This window comes from Mustela lutreola, chromosome 8 (assembly GCF_030435805.1).
Source record: "Mustela lutreola isolate mMusLut2 chromosome 8, mMusLut2.pri, whole genome shotgun sequence".
Lineage (NCBI taxonomy): Eukaryota > Metazoa > Chordata > Mammalia > Carnivora > Mustelidae > Mustela > Mustela lutreola.
In genome coordinates this window covers 69,044,647-69,062,778 of record NC_081297.1, presented here as the reverse complement: position 1 = coordinate 69,062,778, position 18,132 = coordinate 69,044,647, and the positions used below count along the sequence as shown (strand labels likewise).

Sequence of the window (18,132 nt, the reverse complement as noted above, 5' to 3'; positions counted from 1 at the left end):
TCCTTAGTGGCCTGAGGTCTGTCCTGGGCACAGGGATTATGTAAAGCTTCTCTGGAGATTGTAATATGTAGCTGAGGTGAAGAAGTATTGCTTAGAACAGTGGACGTAGGAGATAAATGTGACGCCTTCTTTCATAATAAAAGTAAAATTGGGGAAAAGAAAATTAGACTGCGACAGAAATGTAGAAGAAAAGATGCACTGGTCTGTGTCCTTTCTTTCATATCGATAAAAAATGCAAACGAGAAAAATTAGAGTCTATGACATAGTTGTATAAGGAAGGACACATTGGATTTTATAGTTGATTTTTCATTTTTCACATGCCCCTCCTTCTGACAACCCCTTTTCCATCCAGACGAGCCCGCTGCCCTCTGTGCTGCTCTAAGCCTCCAGGACTACTCCACCTTCTGGTTGGGATGGTCACAGGATCGTGCAGCTCTCTTCCAAAAGTTGGAGAAAGGGTAGAGGGAGAAGGGAAACATTCATTGAAGTCCAACTATGTGTAGGCCTGTGCTCGGCATTTTATATAATTGGAAAGGTAGATTTGCTTCTGCTACTGCTGCTGCAAAAAATAAAAAAATGAAACTGTGTCTCTCTACATATATATTCCAAAGCCAGTGAAGGGTAATTTTTGAATCATCTGCATTATTGCTCCTTTCCATCAACACAGAAAATGTAGAGCTGATTATACTTGCAGTCATCAGCATAAGGACAGTCAATCCAGAATACGAATAATTCTTGGAAAGAAAATGCTTTTACCAATAGCATCAGAAAATGTCCCTAAGTATAGATTTTATAAATTGAACCACAGATTTATAGAATGCCAACACTAAAAGGGACTGGAGGGACCAGTTCAACCTCCTCATTTTATAAATGGAAAAAAATGAGGTTCAATTATCAACAGAAGGTGACATTTGTCTTTTACAATGTAACAAGCTTCAAATAATTCCCATTATGTATCGTTCTCACTGTTTTCAATGGAAGATGATGAGGTCAAACCATGTGTTGTTGGAAGACTATACATTCAGAAATGAAAGCAGAAACTTAGATAAAATTAGATGCTGAAAGCGCCTTTTAAATACTTTTAAAAAAAAGCTTATAATATTGGCATGATAGAAAAAGTACTAAAGAAAAGAAAATGTAGTATTTAAAATTGCCAGCCAGTAAGTTAAATTTCCATTGAAACATTGCTTGTGAAAAAAATTGAAGATGAAGGTTCATTTTTCTTTCTCTTTTTCTTCATGTTCCTTTTGTTGCTAATGCACCCTCCATTGGTTTAGTGTGGAAATGAAGTGGTGGGAATGAGATGGCGTGCAAACCAAACACAGCAACTTACTAGCTGAGTGGTCTTTGACAAATGATCTAACTTCTCTATGCCAGAGTTTCTTCAGCTGTAAAAATGGGAATAATAGAGTTGCTTCCTCACACAGTGTAGTAAGGGTTAATTGAATTAATGGGTAGAACCTACTTAGAATAGTACCTGGCATAGAGTAAATGTCGTGGAAGTATTTGTAGCTAATATTATGCTACAGCTGCTCATATAATCCAGGTAAATCTTGAGAAGTATTGTTCTCCTCTCTTAAAAATTAAATGTATTCTTATGGGCCATGGAAACTGAAAATTTATAGCTATACCAAATTAATATATAAAGCTCCTCCAAGAAGCACATAATAGATAACAGTATTTGCAGATACCCGTGACACTTCCTGTCCTGCCCTGACTCTATGCTGTCGTTGCTACCGTGGCTAACATCTCCAATGAGCTCAGGAATGTAGCTCTACAACTTAGCATTGTCACATACCCAGGCTCCTGAGCTCAGGTCATGGCAGACAAACATTTCATCATTCATGGCTTGCATTTTCAAAAAACATTAAAATGAGCACTGCAGTTGCCTTGTTGTGCATGTGTTTGAAATTAACAACAACAACAACAAAAATGTAATTCTGGGGAAAGGGGCTATGTTTGGAAAAGAATTTTTCCAAAAATTAAGCCTAAGATTTAGAGACCAGTCAGGAGAAAAAAAATCATTTCACCAGGGTCCTCCTTTGATTGACTAGACTTTTTTTCTTTTCTTTTCTTTTTTTTTTTTCCTTTCAGGAACAAGAGCGTGTTCCCTTCACTACCTGGGGAAAATGTGTCCGTATAACCCTCTGTGCAAGTGCTGTCTTCTTCTGGGTAAGTCTGTCACAGACATTTTAATATCTAATTGTAAATATCCAGGAAACTCAAGGCAAGTTGGAAACCATGTGGTCTCATAGAATTGTTTCCGGAGAACCAGTCAGCCACCACATGGAGCAGCTCTCATATCTGTCCACTCACGGTGGCTCTTCCAGTTCTTTTCACCTCCTTGGTTTAAATCAGATGAGTGGGTCCAGATTTCCCAGTTTCTGGTGAAGAAACAAGTGGGAGGCCTTAGGAATTTAAAATTTTCCAACAGGAGCAACAAAAATACAATGTCAAGGAATAGCCTTAAAAAGATAATAGGAACTAGCAAAGAAAACATAAAAACTACTGAAAGGTATAAAAGAAGACTGAAACAAATGATTATAGATTAAAAAAAGTAATATTTCTAAAATATCAGGACTTATCACATTAATTTGGGGTTTATTATTAAAGTCATATTAGTAATATAATCATTAGTAATATATTGAGAGTTTTATTGGCTCAGGAATAGCAAAATTAGAAAAGAGGATGTGAAGCCCAAATATGGGCCCTCATATCAGTAATAATTTAGTATATGAGAAGGGAGGCATTATAACTTATGGAATAAGTGAAGATTATTTAATAAATGGCAATGGAGGGCCACCTGGGTGGCTCAGTGGGTTAAGCTTCTGCCTTCGGCTTGGGTCATGATCCCATGGTCCTGGGATAGAGTCCCACATCGGGCTCTCTGCTCAGCAGGGAGCCTGCCTCCCTTCCTCTCTCTCTGCCTGCCTCTCTGCCTACTTGTGATCTCTGTCAAATAAATAAATAAATAAAATCTTTTTTGAAAAATAAATAAATAAATGGCAATGGAATACTTGTTAGCTCTTAGGGAAAAAAAAAAAAGATATTAAAACCATACTGTGAATACATATTGTAATTCCAGAAATATTCGGAAGGTAACACCACAAACTGGAAATAAATATTGATGAATATGCAATCTTTGCATAAAAAAATCCCTTCCTAAACATCACAGCAGTGAAAGAAGTTTCAGAGGAAAATCTACAGATTCCCACACATTGGTATCATTCTAAGCTTAAACAAAACAGATGAAATTTTTGTTAACAATGAGGGCAAAAGGTTAATACCTTCAATACATAAGAAGTCCGGATCACTTGTAAGGTAGCACTAAAGATCTCAAAAGCTGAGGAGGCAGAGAATAAGAATACCCTTTCACAAAAGGAAAAATACCCTGGCAAATGTCAGATGTCAATACTAATTAAATCAGTGCCCATTTAAATGAGATACGGTGTTTCACCTCTCACCTCAGAAGGCCCAGTGTTGGTGAGGTGCAGTGATCAGCTACTCTCCTACTTAGAGTGTGAGAATTTTAAGCTGCCCTGGTCTTAAAAAGCAGTTTGCTAGTAAGTGTCATGAGTCACAGATATTTATGTGCTTTAATCTACTAATTCAGCTTTTAAAAACCTTTAATAAGGAGGTATTTCAAAATGGTAAGAAAAGTAAAGATTTAGTCACATGTATTTATTACAAATATACACATTTATTTATGTGGTTTATGCATTATTATATATAAAAACGTCTCAGCCAAAATATCCTACATCTAATCCTTCATACAATTGAATATGGTGTAGCCATGAGAAAGTATGTCCATGAAAATACTTTATTACATGTAAAAATGTTATGGTTTTGAAAGGCTTAAGAAAAGGATAAAATATGTAAAATGATCTTTAATATGCAAATAATGCATAATTCTGAAGGAATTGTGCCTACATATAGATGGTACATACATTTTTTTTTCTATTTTTCTTTCTTTCTTCTTTATTTTTATAGTTAGGAGTCATTCAGTTGTAGGTGATGGAAAGATCAATCTTCAGTTGATTTAAACAACAACAACAAATTGAGAGTGGGTGACATTTATTGGTTCCTGTAACTAAAACTCCCAGGTCTGAGGTAGGGCTTCCATGAGGGTAGATAATTGCAGCCCAGATGACATCCTGGGCTGTGTGTTTTGTTCTGCCTTCATTCTGTGTCCAGTGGTCTCCTGGCTCGGTGGTTTTGGGCAATACCTTCTGAACTCAGAATGCTGCAGGATTCCAGATCTCACATCACATGCAAACCAAGAGAGTTTTCTGTTAGCAGCTTCCTCTTGACAGAGCAAGTTTCTCTTCCTCATAGACACTAGCAGATCTCTCCTCACATCCTACTGGCTCTTATTAAGTTATTTGTCAGGCCTTGAATCTTTGTGAGGCCAGCAGGATGAGATACCTATTTGTCTCAAACCAGCCAGGATGTACCTGTAAAGACGGGGGAGCAGGGGGACAATCCAGTGCAAACCACAGGACTGAAAATGAAGGAGAGTTCATTCCGCCAAAGCAAGAGCTGGGTCTGCTGCTAAGACTGGGAACAGATCCAAGGCAGCAAGAGCAACCAGTGTCCACTGTGGTGTAATTTCAAGTGTTCCAATAATCCTATATTAAAGTTATAATCAGAAAAGATTCATAAGAGCTTGAGAATTAAAATCTTCCTCCTGGGAAGATATATTGAACCTATCAAGTACCCTGAAGAATTATGGAAACAAGTCAAGTTTGTAGAAGCTCTGAAATGAATTGGAATTCATTTCCTAACCCACGTAGGAGGCAGTGCCCTGTAGAGGTTAGTGGAACTCTGGAGTCTCTGAGTGTCTCTGTTCTTTCAGTTACTAGTGGCTTAATTTGGGTCAAAGTCTCAATCTCTTTGGCTCTTTTTCCACTGTAAAAGATACCAGGCTACCTATCTCCCAGGGCTGTTGTTGAGGATTTTAAAAATATGTGTGCTGAGGTGAAGAGTAAGCATTTAAAGAATCTCAACTATTATAATTACTTAATAATTCAAATTATTATGGAGATTTTAAAAATATATACATGATTTTTTAAAAAAAAGATTTTATTTATTTATTTGAGAGAGGGAGACAGAGATAGGGAGAGAGAACATGATCCGGGGTGGGAGGGAGAGGCAGAGAGGGTCTGGGAGTCTGCTGAGCAGGGAACCCGATGCGGGACTCAATCCCAACACCCTGGGATCATGACCTGAGCCGAAGGCAGAGGCTTAACCACCTGAGCCACCCAGGTGCCCCTAAATATATACGATTTAAATGGCCAATATTTGTTGTGCTCAGAGAGGAAGACGGGATATACCTTCACTAATACATTTTTCTCCACCTTGGCTAATTTTCACTTGTACTGACGTACACAAACATGTCATTCCTTTCACAAGTATTAAGCCCTTTCTGTGAAGGGAAGGAGATAATGAGAGAGATTAGAAGAGGAAATATCATGCCTTCTCTACAAACTGATGGCTTTAAAAGTAAGAAAAACCTCTTATTAATAACATGTCAGTTGCCGTATTCACAGCTACCATTTACATAGTACTTTTCATGTGCATGGGCTTAATGTTCTTAAGTGTTTCTACCTGCGGTAACTCATTAAAGCCTCACAACAATCCTATAAGTTAGTTCCCATTAGGATCCCTCACTCTAAGGACAAAGACATTGAAACCCCAAAGGCTAAGTAATTTGCACAAGGTCCCACAGCTCGAGGCAGAGCTGGGAGTCAAATGCAGGAAGCTGACTCCAGGGCCTCACCTATAATCTCTCCCCAAGTGAAAACCAGGCACCTTCTCTTGCTGTAAACAACACCAAGTGATTTGCTTGGCCCTGAAGTGCACAGTGTCTGTAGCTTTTCTCCCTGGTAGCAGTCCTCACGGGCAGTCAGTCACATCGAGTACATGCTTTGGAGTAAGTCCAAGAAAGTAGACGTAGGGGAAACAGTTTGAAAAAGGGATCTTCAGTGTGTGTTACTCAGGGGCCAGAGAAAACCTGCCTAGTGGGGCCAGAGAAAACCTGCCTAGTGCGGAAGTAATGTTCTACTAACCATGTATAAATGGCTTCAGACCCCCCCGCCAACATGGGGTCTGTGCTGTCAAAAATGCAACAGATTAGTGAAATGAATCTTGTGCGAAGGCAGGTGTGAATAACTGCCAGTTTCAGATCTTAAGATCTAAGCGTGAAAAGCATGTGCCGCCTTCATCAGCAGATACCTTGTTGTCCTTTCCAATTTCCCTGTGGGCATGCTGCAGCCTCCTGGGTCCTGTTCAGAATCTCGCCTCGTGCAGGTGACTAAGACGCTAGCACCTACTGACCCTTGAACCTGTGCTCGGTTCTCTGTTGGAAGGAGAGCTATCCCCTCAATGCACCATAACTGAGTGAAAACTATTGCATACCCTCAAGGATGCCGCAACTGTAGGAGAGATGTTTTCATGCGTTCTACTATTCCAATTTTTCCTCATCTGAAGATAATTTTTTTTTTTTAATAGACCTTCATTTTTGGAGCAGGTTGGGGTTTGCAGACAAACTGCCCAAAAGTACAGGCTTCCCATGAACTCCTCCCTCCTTGTGCAGTTTCTCCCCTTGCTTTTATTTTCCCTCAGTGGATACATGCTCTTTTGACCTCCATCATTCCTTTCCCCTATTTTGGGAAATTTAGCATGCCCAGGTTCTACCTGTCTCAGGGCCGTTGTGCGAGTCCCATTATCCCACATGTGCACCTTGTCCATTCACACAGGGGTTCATCTCTAAGCATAAAAATACTCCTCGTGGAGCTCATGTGGGTGTGTTTGTTGTGCTTCCAGATCCTGTTGATCATCGCCTCCGTTATTGGGATCATTGTCTACAGGCTGTCGGTGTTCATTGTGTTTTCTACCAAACTTCCCGAGACCTTGAACGGGACGGACTCAATCCAGAAGTACCTGACCCCTCAGACAGCCACGTCTATCACAGCTTCCCTCATCAGCTTTGTCATCATTATGATTCTGAACATCATATATGAAAAAGTGGCCATCATGATTACGAATTTTGGTAAGGTCCTATTACAGCTTTTGTCATCTGTAAGACATTTTTAGAACCTGGTGAAAAAGAGAGTCTGTCTCTTTTAGGCATTTCAATTTCAACATGTTACAAATTTTTGAAAATTTCAAGTGTAAACATACTTCATCTAACCTGTGTGGGAAATGAATTATCTACAGCTTTGCATTAGCAAAAGGGACAAAGCAAAGACAATCATTATAATGTCCAAGCTCTGTGTAAACAGATCAGCCCTGAATAATATTTTCAATTATGTTAGATCACGTACCCTATTGTTGAAAGTAAATAGTCTCTTTATTGCAAATAAGTGGAATAGGGTCATGGTTCCAGTGGCAAATATGCTCCTCTTTTGCTGAGAGGACAAGTAATCACACTGTTGCGTGGCTTCCCCCCATGCTGTTCATATTAATATAGCTTTGTTCTCATCAGCTCCAGCTTTTGTAATAAATGTTTCTCTCTCCCTGGCTTGTATCCCAGGCAGCTGCTTGGTGGTCAGAGTTAAGCACTCCCCACATGCTGCATATACCTGGGTCATTTTCCGAATGGTCTGCTCAGCGGTCATCTTCTGAAAATGATCAGACTGATTTAAATTCTAAACTAGAAGAATGACCTGTTTTGTCTTCTCCAACTGCTTGTAACAAGTTCCCCCTTGTTTGTTTCAACAGCCCTACCTTATCGCAATTCAGGAAGACAAGAGAGTATAATTTAGCAGGGCTGTTCAAATAAAAATTTTTTTTTGTCTACTTAGACCTGAGAGAGCACGGCCTTGTCCATTTGAGAACACTGGGCTCATAAAAATTAAGGAATCCTTGAATATTTTTGCCGTATGGGATATTGTATTCTCGGCGGAATTGGGAGGGAGGGAGGACTCTTACAACGATGTGTAAACTTGGAATTAACACAGTAGCTATATTAAGGAATTCAGAACAGCTTAAACGGAAACAGTGTGAATTGTATTTTTTTTTTTTTAAAAACATGTTAACTCATGTATCCCTGTCTTTGCTTAGGGTCTCAAAGCTGTTCACAGTTTTAAAATCTCACCTTTATTCAACTACAGAACTCCCAAGGACACAGACAGACTATGAGAACAGCCTGACCATGAAGATGTTCTTATTCCAGTTTGTCAACTACTATTCTTCATGCTTCTATATCGCGTTCTTTAAGGGCAAATTTGTAGGTTACCCAGGAGACCCCGTCTATTGGCTGGGAAAATACAGAAATGAAGAGGTATGGACTTAGAACTGGATTCTCTTGACAATTGAAGCTGCTTTCTGTTTCCTCCTGGCTGCCCAGTGAAGAGTTTCTTCACTGTATAGTCTAGAGAGTCTCTTCACCTCAACAGAAGAATATCACCAAAAAATAAAAGTAGTGACTCAATTTCATGTTTGACCCATCTAGAATTTAAATGGGATTTTCTTTTCATATTCCAGTGTGACCCAGGTGGCTGTCTCCTTGAACTGACAACGCAGCTGACGATAATCATGGGAGGCAAAGCAATCTGGAATAACATACAAGAGGTGTTACTCCCGTGAGTATGAAGCTGTGTAATCCCGGGGCTGTGACTGAGGAGAGAACAGCCCACACATCCAAATCACTTGCCTGTATGTTCACACAGCTGCGTGCCCACCTCTAAAATGGAGTAAACTCTATTTATTATAGGTCTCCAGACAAGATGGTCCAACCAATGGTATAAATGTATCCAGTGTTTGACAATTATGTTACAAAGGAAAAAAAAATCATATTTAACTTAAATCCCCATCTGCTGCATTTTATGCCTATTAGCCCATTATTGGTAGCAAACTGATCCTCGTTCTTGGAGAGATGACCTTTGTTGAGGCTGTGAACTAAGTATTTCCCCAACTTTCATGACTTTCTCCTCCCTTATAGTAAGCTTTAAAAACCAACAGTAGTAATTTGTTGAGTTCCTAGTATGTGCCAGGTCCCTGTATTAAGTGCTTGATAGATCACTCTCATTTAATCTTACAGACAATCCTTATTTTTATCTCCTTTATAAAAATGAAGATTCTGTGGCTTAAAGCAGTTAAATGATTTACCCGTGTTTGCGTTATCTGTAAGAGGCTACTGTGGGATTCAAATCCAAGATCCCAGGACTCCAAATCCTTGTGCTTTCAACCAGAGTTCTCTTGGGTTCCTCAGGCACAAGATTACATAATGTTTTAAGAGATAATCATCTAAAATAATAACCACAAATGTTTTGGCTTACTGTTCTTTCCCTAAGAAATGAGAGCAACAGATGTTAGCCAAGGTCACACTGTCCTTTTAAATCTTCACTTAAGCCCTATCTTATATCAAAGTGAAGAGTCCAGTGCTGTCTCAATTTCTGCACATTTTCAGGGGGCTTAGTATATTTCTTTTTTGTTGCTGCTGAACAGATTACCACCAACCTAATGGTAATAGGAAGACAATTAAAAAAAAAAACACAAAACAACAGATTTTAATACCTTACAGTTCCAGAAGTCACAAGTCTGACACGGGTTTCAGTGGGCTACAGTCAAGGTGTTTGCAGGAGCCTTCCCTTCCAGAAGCCTCTGAGATGAATCTATTTGTTTGCCTTTTCTGGCTTCTAGGATTGTCCACATTCCTTGGCTTATGGCTTCTTTTCTCATCTCTGAGCCAGCCTTGTGGCTGTGTCTGACTTCTGTAGTCACATCCCCTCAGCTCTTCCCTCCCTCCCTCTTCCGCTTTGACTGACCCTGATGATTTCAGTGGGCCCACCTGGATGATCCAGGAAAATCTGTCTTTTTTTTTTTTTTTTTAAGATTTTATTCATTCATTTGACAGAGAGAGAGAGAGAGAGATCACAAGTAGGCAGAGAGACAGGCAGAGAGAGAGGGGGAAGCAGGCTCCCTGCTGAGCAGAGAGCCCGATGCGGGGCTCGATCCCAGGACCCTGAGATCATGACCTGAGCTGAAACAGAGGCTTAACCCACTGAGCCACCCCGGTACCCCCAGGAAAATCTGTCTTATTGTCAGCTCATTCACAACCTTATTTCCCCCGTACCAGGTAACGTAACATATTCGTTTGTTCTAGGCGGGGGCTGTAGACATCTGTTGGGAAGCCATTTTTCTGACTATTCCACATAACTTTTCAAGATAATTTCTGGCTTTGAGTTTCTGTTCTCAAAAAACTTTTGATCTCTCTTCTGTCTTGCCTCCCACATCTGTATTTTCTGCTTATGCCAACCCTAATGCCAGCTGTGGCCCCTCTCCTCGGTGTCCTCCAGAACCACTCACACCAGCAGCCTTTACTGACATTTGGGACACAGAGCCAGAAACCCAAACAACTTTAATTTTAAAATTTAAAAAATCCATCTTTTTAAAGTCTTTTGTCCATATAACTGTATGACTGTTTTTTTTTCCCCTATTACCCTTCTTTGTAGCTTCAGACTCTGCTGCTTGTCTTCCCCCCACCACATAGAACTTCCCTTTCTTTCTCTTCCCTCCACTAACTTCTCTCTCTTCCCCATTACCAGGTCCCTGTTCATTCTCTCTGCAGAACATTTAACCTCTTTTTTTTCCCCCCTGTCTTTGCGGAGCAGAAACCTCCAGGTTTCAAAGTGTGTCCTTCCACGTCTCGTCACCAGGCTTCATCCTCCACCTTCCATGGAAACTGTCAGGGTCTGTCTCCAAACAGACCCTCCTCTTGCCCCCAGCTCCCTCCTCACCTCTCTCCCCACTCACAGAAAAATGGATTTTGGTCTTAGCTATAAAATTGATATTTGGGGACCTTACTACACAGTAAACAACCCTTACCTTCGCTGAGTTCATACTCAGATTGTTCCAAATGAGTACAAGTAGGTCATGCACCAATGTTGGATGTGAAAATAAATATATCAAATAGAGGAAAGGCTTCACTCAGATGAGTAAAAACCATTTTTCCAAAGGAAGTAGGCTGGTTATTTAAACCAAATTTTGATGACTAATTGGTTGTCAGAGAGCTATTTTCTGATTAAAAAAAAAAAAATAGTGGCTGTTGGGGTGGGATGGAGGGAGATGTATATTTCCTAAACTGGCACTGAGAAATTAATATGCAATGAATCTTGTTCACATGAAATATTTAAAAATAAAGGATGTATATAGTGTCCATGGCTGCTTTATACCTGCACTTCAAGTGAGGCCATCGTTACAAAATTTTAGTAAGCTAAACTTTTTGTTCAGCTCTTTCTATGCCTGGCCTAAAATACTTGAGGGTGGTACATTTTGAATTCTTTTCCCCTTGCCTGAAAACTAGGAATGCTAAATTTTAGCCACTTTAGAGAGTGACTCTGGCTCTTCCCATCATTCTTTCTTATGGTAGGTGCCATTTTCTTTCTCACTCTTTCCACAACAGTGAGAGAGAGTGCAGTTACTCTTGCTACCCAAAACTGTCCCCACCCCAAAAACACACAGGAGGGGAGAGAAAAACTGTGTGTGTAAGTCAGCAGCTGTTTTCACACCATTTAAGTATGTCATGGGGAACATAACGAAATGAATGTCACCATCAACTTGCCGCCTTCCACCGCCACCCCATTTGAGGTCCTCGGTGAGGATTCCTGGAGTGTAAGAAGAAGCACCTCTTGCACTATGACCCAGGTCCCTTTGGGGTCCCCCCAGCACCTAAGTCAGTACCTAGGATTTAGCGGGCAGTCCCCAGCAGCAGAGGAGTGAGTGAGTGAGCCATAGGCTTCAAATACATAACATCAGCGAAGTGACACAGTTGTTTGTTGGACCCAGAGAACAAGCTCATCATCCCAGCCTCACTCAGTATTTTAGTGTTTGAGGCATTCCTGGGAATTTTATTCTGTGCTTGACAAAAGACTAATACAATTGCTGCATGAAGCTACTTACTCTGGAGAAATTTTTATGATAAATGTTAAGGAACATAATTATAGTTAAATATCTAAAATACCAATAGCATTGTTCTTTGGTGTTTAGATAATGGATGACTGTAATTTTCATCCATTATATGTTTTTGTATTTTTCACAATAGATATGCACTACTTTAAAAAAGTGAACTCTTATAAGAGAAAATATCCCTTCTCAAGATCTGATTTGGCTAGAGGATGAACCAAAGACATAGAGTAAGGAACCTTACATAAAGCTATCTCTCACTGTTCACACTGATCCTTCACTTTCAGGAAGAGTAAAATAGATTCAGATACTGAAGGGTGCTTGTATTCAAAATTAGCAAGTAGGAATACTGTGGAATAGCCTTAAATAGAAATAGTGATTATCTGTACCATGTGGATTACATATGATAATGAAGAAACAAAGAGAAAATGAGGTGTAAAGTGCTTTAAGCCCTGCTTTATGCATAATAAGGACTTAGGAAAGGGTGGCTTTTTACAATGCTGTTCTGTTATTGCTAGTATGCATGGTAAATTCTTAAGAAAACTATTTTTGTAACCTCTGCTAGAGGGAGGAAGCTTCCAACCGTGGCCAGGGGAAGAAGTGTCTGGTACCAGTGTTTTTAAAAAGTTCTCTCGGTGATTCTACGTGCAGTCAAGATTGAGATCTCTGCCCTAGATTCATAACCCACTAGAAAACGCAAAAGACCGAGGACAGTGATGGATGGATGACAGCCCAAGATTTCCTGTTGCTGATAAGTGGTTCAACTGAGGAAGATGGAACAAGAGGCTCAGAGTCTGTAGCTCAGAAAAGGAAGCCAGTCAGAAGGATTTCTAATATGACCCATTATGGGTGAGGGAAGGCAGTACGGTGCCAGAGGGAAGTGGGTAGAGGAGCTGGTCATACAAGTGGTTGCCAGCACAGAAATTTCATCCTCAGTCCAAATTGGAATGGATTTAGATCCCCAGTCATAAAAGAATGCTTCTCTGGAGTGTGGAGAGGAATCCATCAAGAGGCTGAGGCTGGAAGTGTGAGCCAAAATAAATAAATAAGACAATAGAAATCAGGAGTCTCCAGTCTGGGTGTCCTGAAGGGTGATGGATGATGCCACCAGTGTCCCAAGACCCCAATCATGCCTAAAGCTGCAGGTGCCTGGCCTTGCCTTAGACTTGACTGATTACAGAACTTTGGATTAAGGTATAGGAAAGAGCACAGCAACAAGCCTTCCAGGTCATTCTAAGTGCTGAAGTGGGACCCACCCATCCAGACAGCATTGTGTCCCCAAGCCAAGATTCCAAGTCACTGAGGCTGGGTTTACCATCGGCCTCAGCCAGTGAGCCTGTATTGCTCAAAAGAAAATCCCGTGAAGGGGGTTTTGATGTATTAGGAAATGTGCTAGATACATTATCTATTCTGGATCATTTAATCCTGACAGAAACCCTGAACAGGATAGGCTTCCGCACCCCATTTTATTTTAGCATGACTGAAGTCAGGTAGTAAGCAGTGAAGTGTGGATTCGGATTCAGGGGTGTCTGAGACCGTGTCTCCGCCACTTCCCAAGCCTCGCGCTGTGTCCCTAATGTCACAGAAGAGAAAGAAGTGCGGCAGGATTGTGAAGCCAGGGGCGTGTTCTGTCATAGAGCGGTCGCCCCCTCGTGCGCCTCAGGGTTGGGGGTCGGTCGGGTTACCACAGAGACCAGCAGCAGTGGGATGTCTGGCATGACAAGCTGTTTGTAGCACGTGTGCATGGGCAACCCCGCTAGGGCTGTCTTTAGGGTAAAGCCTTCTCAGTATCTGAATTTGAAAATCCGTGCGAGCATGTTGCTGGATCATCCACAGCTTAGCCCAGATGTTTGTATTTGAAGTTGTTTGCTGCTGTCATGCCTCTTACGGTGCACTCCATGAGGAAACCACAAGCCTGCTGTTGCTTGAGGGGACAACGGTTCTTTAGGCTACAGGTGCACGCTTCGTGCCACTGCCAACTTCAATTTCTTTTCAGGAAAAATTGCCCTAAAAGCAGGGGGAGCGGGAGAGGACACATTTGTCTGGAGGCATTAGGAAAGAAGGTAACATAAAAGACAACAGACGACTCAGTGGGGCCGGTGTCCAATAGAGCAGAGCGTGGGGCATTGTCACTTCTCGGGTCCTTGATTTATTCAGCTTAAAATAAGGTCTTGGACCTGTTTCATCTAAATGAAAATATTTCCCCATTCTCTCAGAAACCTTTAATGGCTCCCCGCTTCCCCCAGAGTAAAAAAATGCCCAGATCCTCATGGTGATCTCTTGGGCTCTGCACAGCTCAGAACCACCCTAGCAGTTTCTTGCTAACCCAGGACCACAGTGGGCGCCATGCTGTCCGTTGAAGGAAAGTCAGGGGCCTGCTCCTGCCTCTGGGGCTCTGGAGTCACTATACCCTTTGCCTCCTTCACATTTTTATTCCAATGTCACTCCTCTACCTGAGCCCTTCTCTGCCATAGCCCCTCTCTCCCTTCCACGAATGCAGACAATCTCCATTCCTTGCCTTGCCTCATTCTTCTCTGCAGCAGGATCATCAGCTCCCATACCATGTCTGCCTATATTTTCTTCTCTGGTGATTTTTATACTAGAAGGACCATTTTGGATAATAGCAGCCAAATGGGGGAAAACAAAAAACAAAACAAAAACCTAAAGTTAATCAAATGAGAGAAAAGTATTTCTAAAAACTAACTGCCATATGGAAAGGAGCTGGGAGAAAAAAACAGTAGCAGTTACGATTTTAATAAAGCCTGGTACATAGTACTGGTTTTCAAAATATCTGGGGGTAGGGAAGCAGAAATAGAAATTTATCATGAAAACAAGCGATTAATTTCTTGGGGAGGTTGTGTGGTTCTCTTGTGAGAGATCTGCAAAATAATTAATGCTATTCTAATTTATAGTTCGATCTTTTTGGCAGCTGGGTCAAGAACCTGATTGGACGATGTCGCACAGTTTCTGGAGCAGAAAAAATGACCCCGCGATGGGAACAAGACTACCACCTGCAGCTCATGGGCAAACTGGGATTGTTTTATGAATATCTTGAAATGAGTAAGTCCTTAGTGACATAAATCATACTGGAACATGTTTTGGATCCCACATAATTAATTACCTGGTATAGTGAAATGGAAAAAAAAAAACACGTGTTTTTCTCCACTAGATAAAATTACACAGTCAGGCTTTAAACTAAGATGACTGTGTGTGTCTTTGTCAATATTCTTTGTACAGAGCTCAAGGTTTATTACTACGCAGTCTGATGGAACACTCACTGAGGTCCATCCTCACCGTTCTCAGTGCACTCTACCCAGGCCATCTGAGAACGCCCTCACAGCTATGACTAGAGGTGATTCAGCTTGGGCTGGAGTCCACACAGGCCCAGCTGTTGACCGATACACTTCTGAGTGAGTCATTTAATCAAGGCTGCACCGACAGCCTGCAGGAGCATGCTGTTTCCAGGCAGGGAGGATCACAGGGTTCCCCCTTTCACACCTCCCACCTACTTTTGACAGTTGTACCTATTTCTCCTGGCCCATCCTTTCTGTGTGGTTCCTTAAGTGACCTCATGGCTGATCACTGGCTTGAATTTAGAACTAACATTGGGCTGGTTTGGAATTAAGATTGAGGACAGGCCCCTTCTTTCTTGAATGCCGTTGTCCATTTGTGCAGTATTTGCCTAGGCTGTTTCTCTTCCGCTGGACTTGAATCTGAGCTCTTGGGTGTCTTTAAATGGACACGTCTCAAAACATTTCCAAAGGAAGCACTGTCTTTTCTATATGCATGACACACTTGTATCCGTTGGAGGACTTACTATTTACATGTTTTGTATCTTTGCACTTTCAGCTAACCACTGCCCTGAATTACAATTTTGTTAAGCTTAAGAGAATAGAAAACGAGGCACAACATTTTGGTTGACAGGCCTTGCTTTTAAACAGGGATTTGTGTGTTTGCAAAGATACCCCTTTGTGGTTCCTGTTTCCAAGTCTGCAGATAGAGGATGGTTTTATTAAATCACTTTCTATATATAATTGCTTTTAAAAATATACATTATACATGGATCACATCTGCTTCCTTCAGTGAGTGAAAGGTTTGTCTTATAGCTTATTCAGTCAACAGTACTTTGCAGCCTGGAGTTTGATTTGAATTTCATTTTTTTTTTTTTTTTTGCTTTCGTTATGTTTCGTGACCAGGTTCAGTTAAGGGTATAGCTTCAGTACATAATGTAGAAGCTGTATTTATTTATTTATTCTGTTCATTTTCAAAAAGACTATAAGACAGTTACCTCTGATTCCAAAATGAGTCATAACTGTAATATTTCTTATTGGAGCTATTATCAGCATTAATAACAATAACATTCTGGGACAGAATATCATTTGTTATTTTAGCACCAAAAACATTGCTTGGAAAAAGTTATTTTTCTGTGGTTGACTAGTCAAATAGATAGTGTTGAAAGAAGTTATAGGAAAAGGTTGTGCTTTGGGGAGAAGTTGGCATGACTTTTTGAGTTTCATAATCTCATTAAAATAATTACCAACACAATAATTCGGTCTCATCCTACCCTACAAGAAAGGATGGAATAATAACTGTTAAAGACAATTTTTTTTAGATTATTGAATTGTTTTCCTATTATCTAACTAATAACAAATGAATTAGAAAAATTCATCTATTGTTGAGAGTAGGCCGTCTGATTGGTATTCAACACCAGAGCAAAGTCTACTTTTTGTTATTTGGTTTGTGGGAGATAGAATTGCCAAGTACCTTTTGAATTATTTCTGTTTCTCCAAAATAAATATAGAGTGCCTTTGGCCTCATCACCACAGCTCCTTCCTTCTGGTTTTTCCCATATCTGTGAATGACACCACCATCTACCTTTTTAATTATGCCTCCTCGCTGTTGAGGGGAACCATCTTCTGCCAGACAACCCTGGAGCCTTTAGACTCCACCACCATCTCTGTTCCCCTCTGCCCAATGGAGAAGACTAGAACTCCCCTCTGCCTGAAACACCTTTCTCTTCTCTACCTGAGAAATTCCTGCCAAGCCTCAGCAGTAACACTCAACTTTTCACACAGATTTGCTGCTCTTTTCTCTAGGCATTAACAGCGCTTGCTTCCTGCCTTGATGGCATTTGGCTCTGTGTGTGCCTGTCCCCCTGGCTAGACTGATTCCCCTCAAGGTGGCTACCAAGACTTTTGCATCTTTCAGCCCTCAGCTGGAGCACCACGTTCTGGACCTGGTACTCATAAATATTTAAGTGACCCGAGCTTGGCATTTCAATACACACATAAGCTGTTAGTCGAGTTTGTGTTAACATGGCCCCCAGCATCCCAGTGAAGTTCTTTATGGCATGTCTTTGGGGTTTTATTTTTGGGTGAAATTTCTACTTTATTTATCTATTTCTGTCTGCCATCCTTGGAGATGATTAAAGTAACCCTGGTATGTTAACCAAAATTGCCTCCCCAGGTTTATGTTCCTGCCTTCTGAGAATTCAGACAGAGGATACAGAGAAAGAGCCTGTCAGTCTACAATCTGGAAGCCATAAGATAACCATTCTGTGCTCCCAGCACTACACATGTAGAAACTCTCTTGAGAATTCAGTGGTGGCTTCCAGGGGCAGGTGGCACAAATGAAATGCAGTAAAGTGGCAGAGTGGACCCTGTTTTTCTCTAGCCCTGACTCTTCTGCCCTTGTTAACTTGACCTCCTTTTCTTCCATCTCCAAGTTACTTTTTTAAAAGATCCATTGAAACAATGACCTTCAATTATTATTGTCTCCATCTAATTTACTATGATTACTGTCAGCACTTGAGCATCTTCTCGTACCCACCCCTTTTCCTGTCTCTCCAGTGCTCACCTCACTAAGCACCCCTATACTCTCTAGGACCCAGGCCTGTCTTCTCCCACTCCCTCATCTCTACTGTTTCTGCTCACCACCTGCTTTGATGCCCACCACCTGATGATGCCTCCTATCTCTTTTCTCATTTATTCATTCATTCATCCGAAAAACATTTATGGAGCACCTGCCAAATACCATATCAGTTGGTGGCGAAACCAAGTAAGACAGGGTGTCTGTCCTCACAGAGCCAAGGGACAAGATCAGACTTCCTAGAACAGGTGATACTTGAACTGGACTTGGAAGGATGGGTGCAAGTTGTCTATCTGAAGTATGGGAAAAGAACTAGACCTTTCATGCAGAGAGGCAGACCCATTTAAAAGTACTAGG

General features: G+C 41.1%; 1 protein-coding gene across 3 annotated transcripts in view; it reads left to right on the top strand.

Moving 5' to 3' along the window:
- ANO6 (anoctamin 6) overlaps positions 1-18,132 on the top strand; it is a 186,404-nt gene that overhangs the window by 150,658 nt on the left and 17,614 nt on the right. For all 3 annotated transcript variants that reach the window (XM_059185581.1, XM_059185580.1, XM_059185583.1), the window contains 5 exons: positions 2,095-2,172; positions 6,826-7,051; positions 8,115-8,284; positions 8,488-8,585; positions 14,837-14,967. In XM_059185581.1, coding sequence (XP_059041564.1) covers positions 2,095-2,172; positions 6,826-7,051; positions 8,115-8,284; positions 8,488-8,585; positions 14,837-14,967 — 703 coding nt within the window. The remainder of the gene's footprint in view (positions 1-2,094; positions 2,173-6,825; positions 7,052-8,114; positions 8,285-8,487; positions 8,586-14,836; positions 14,968-18,132) is intronic.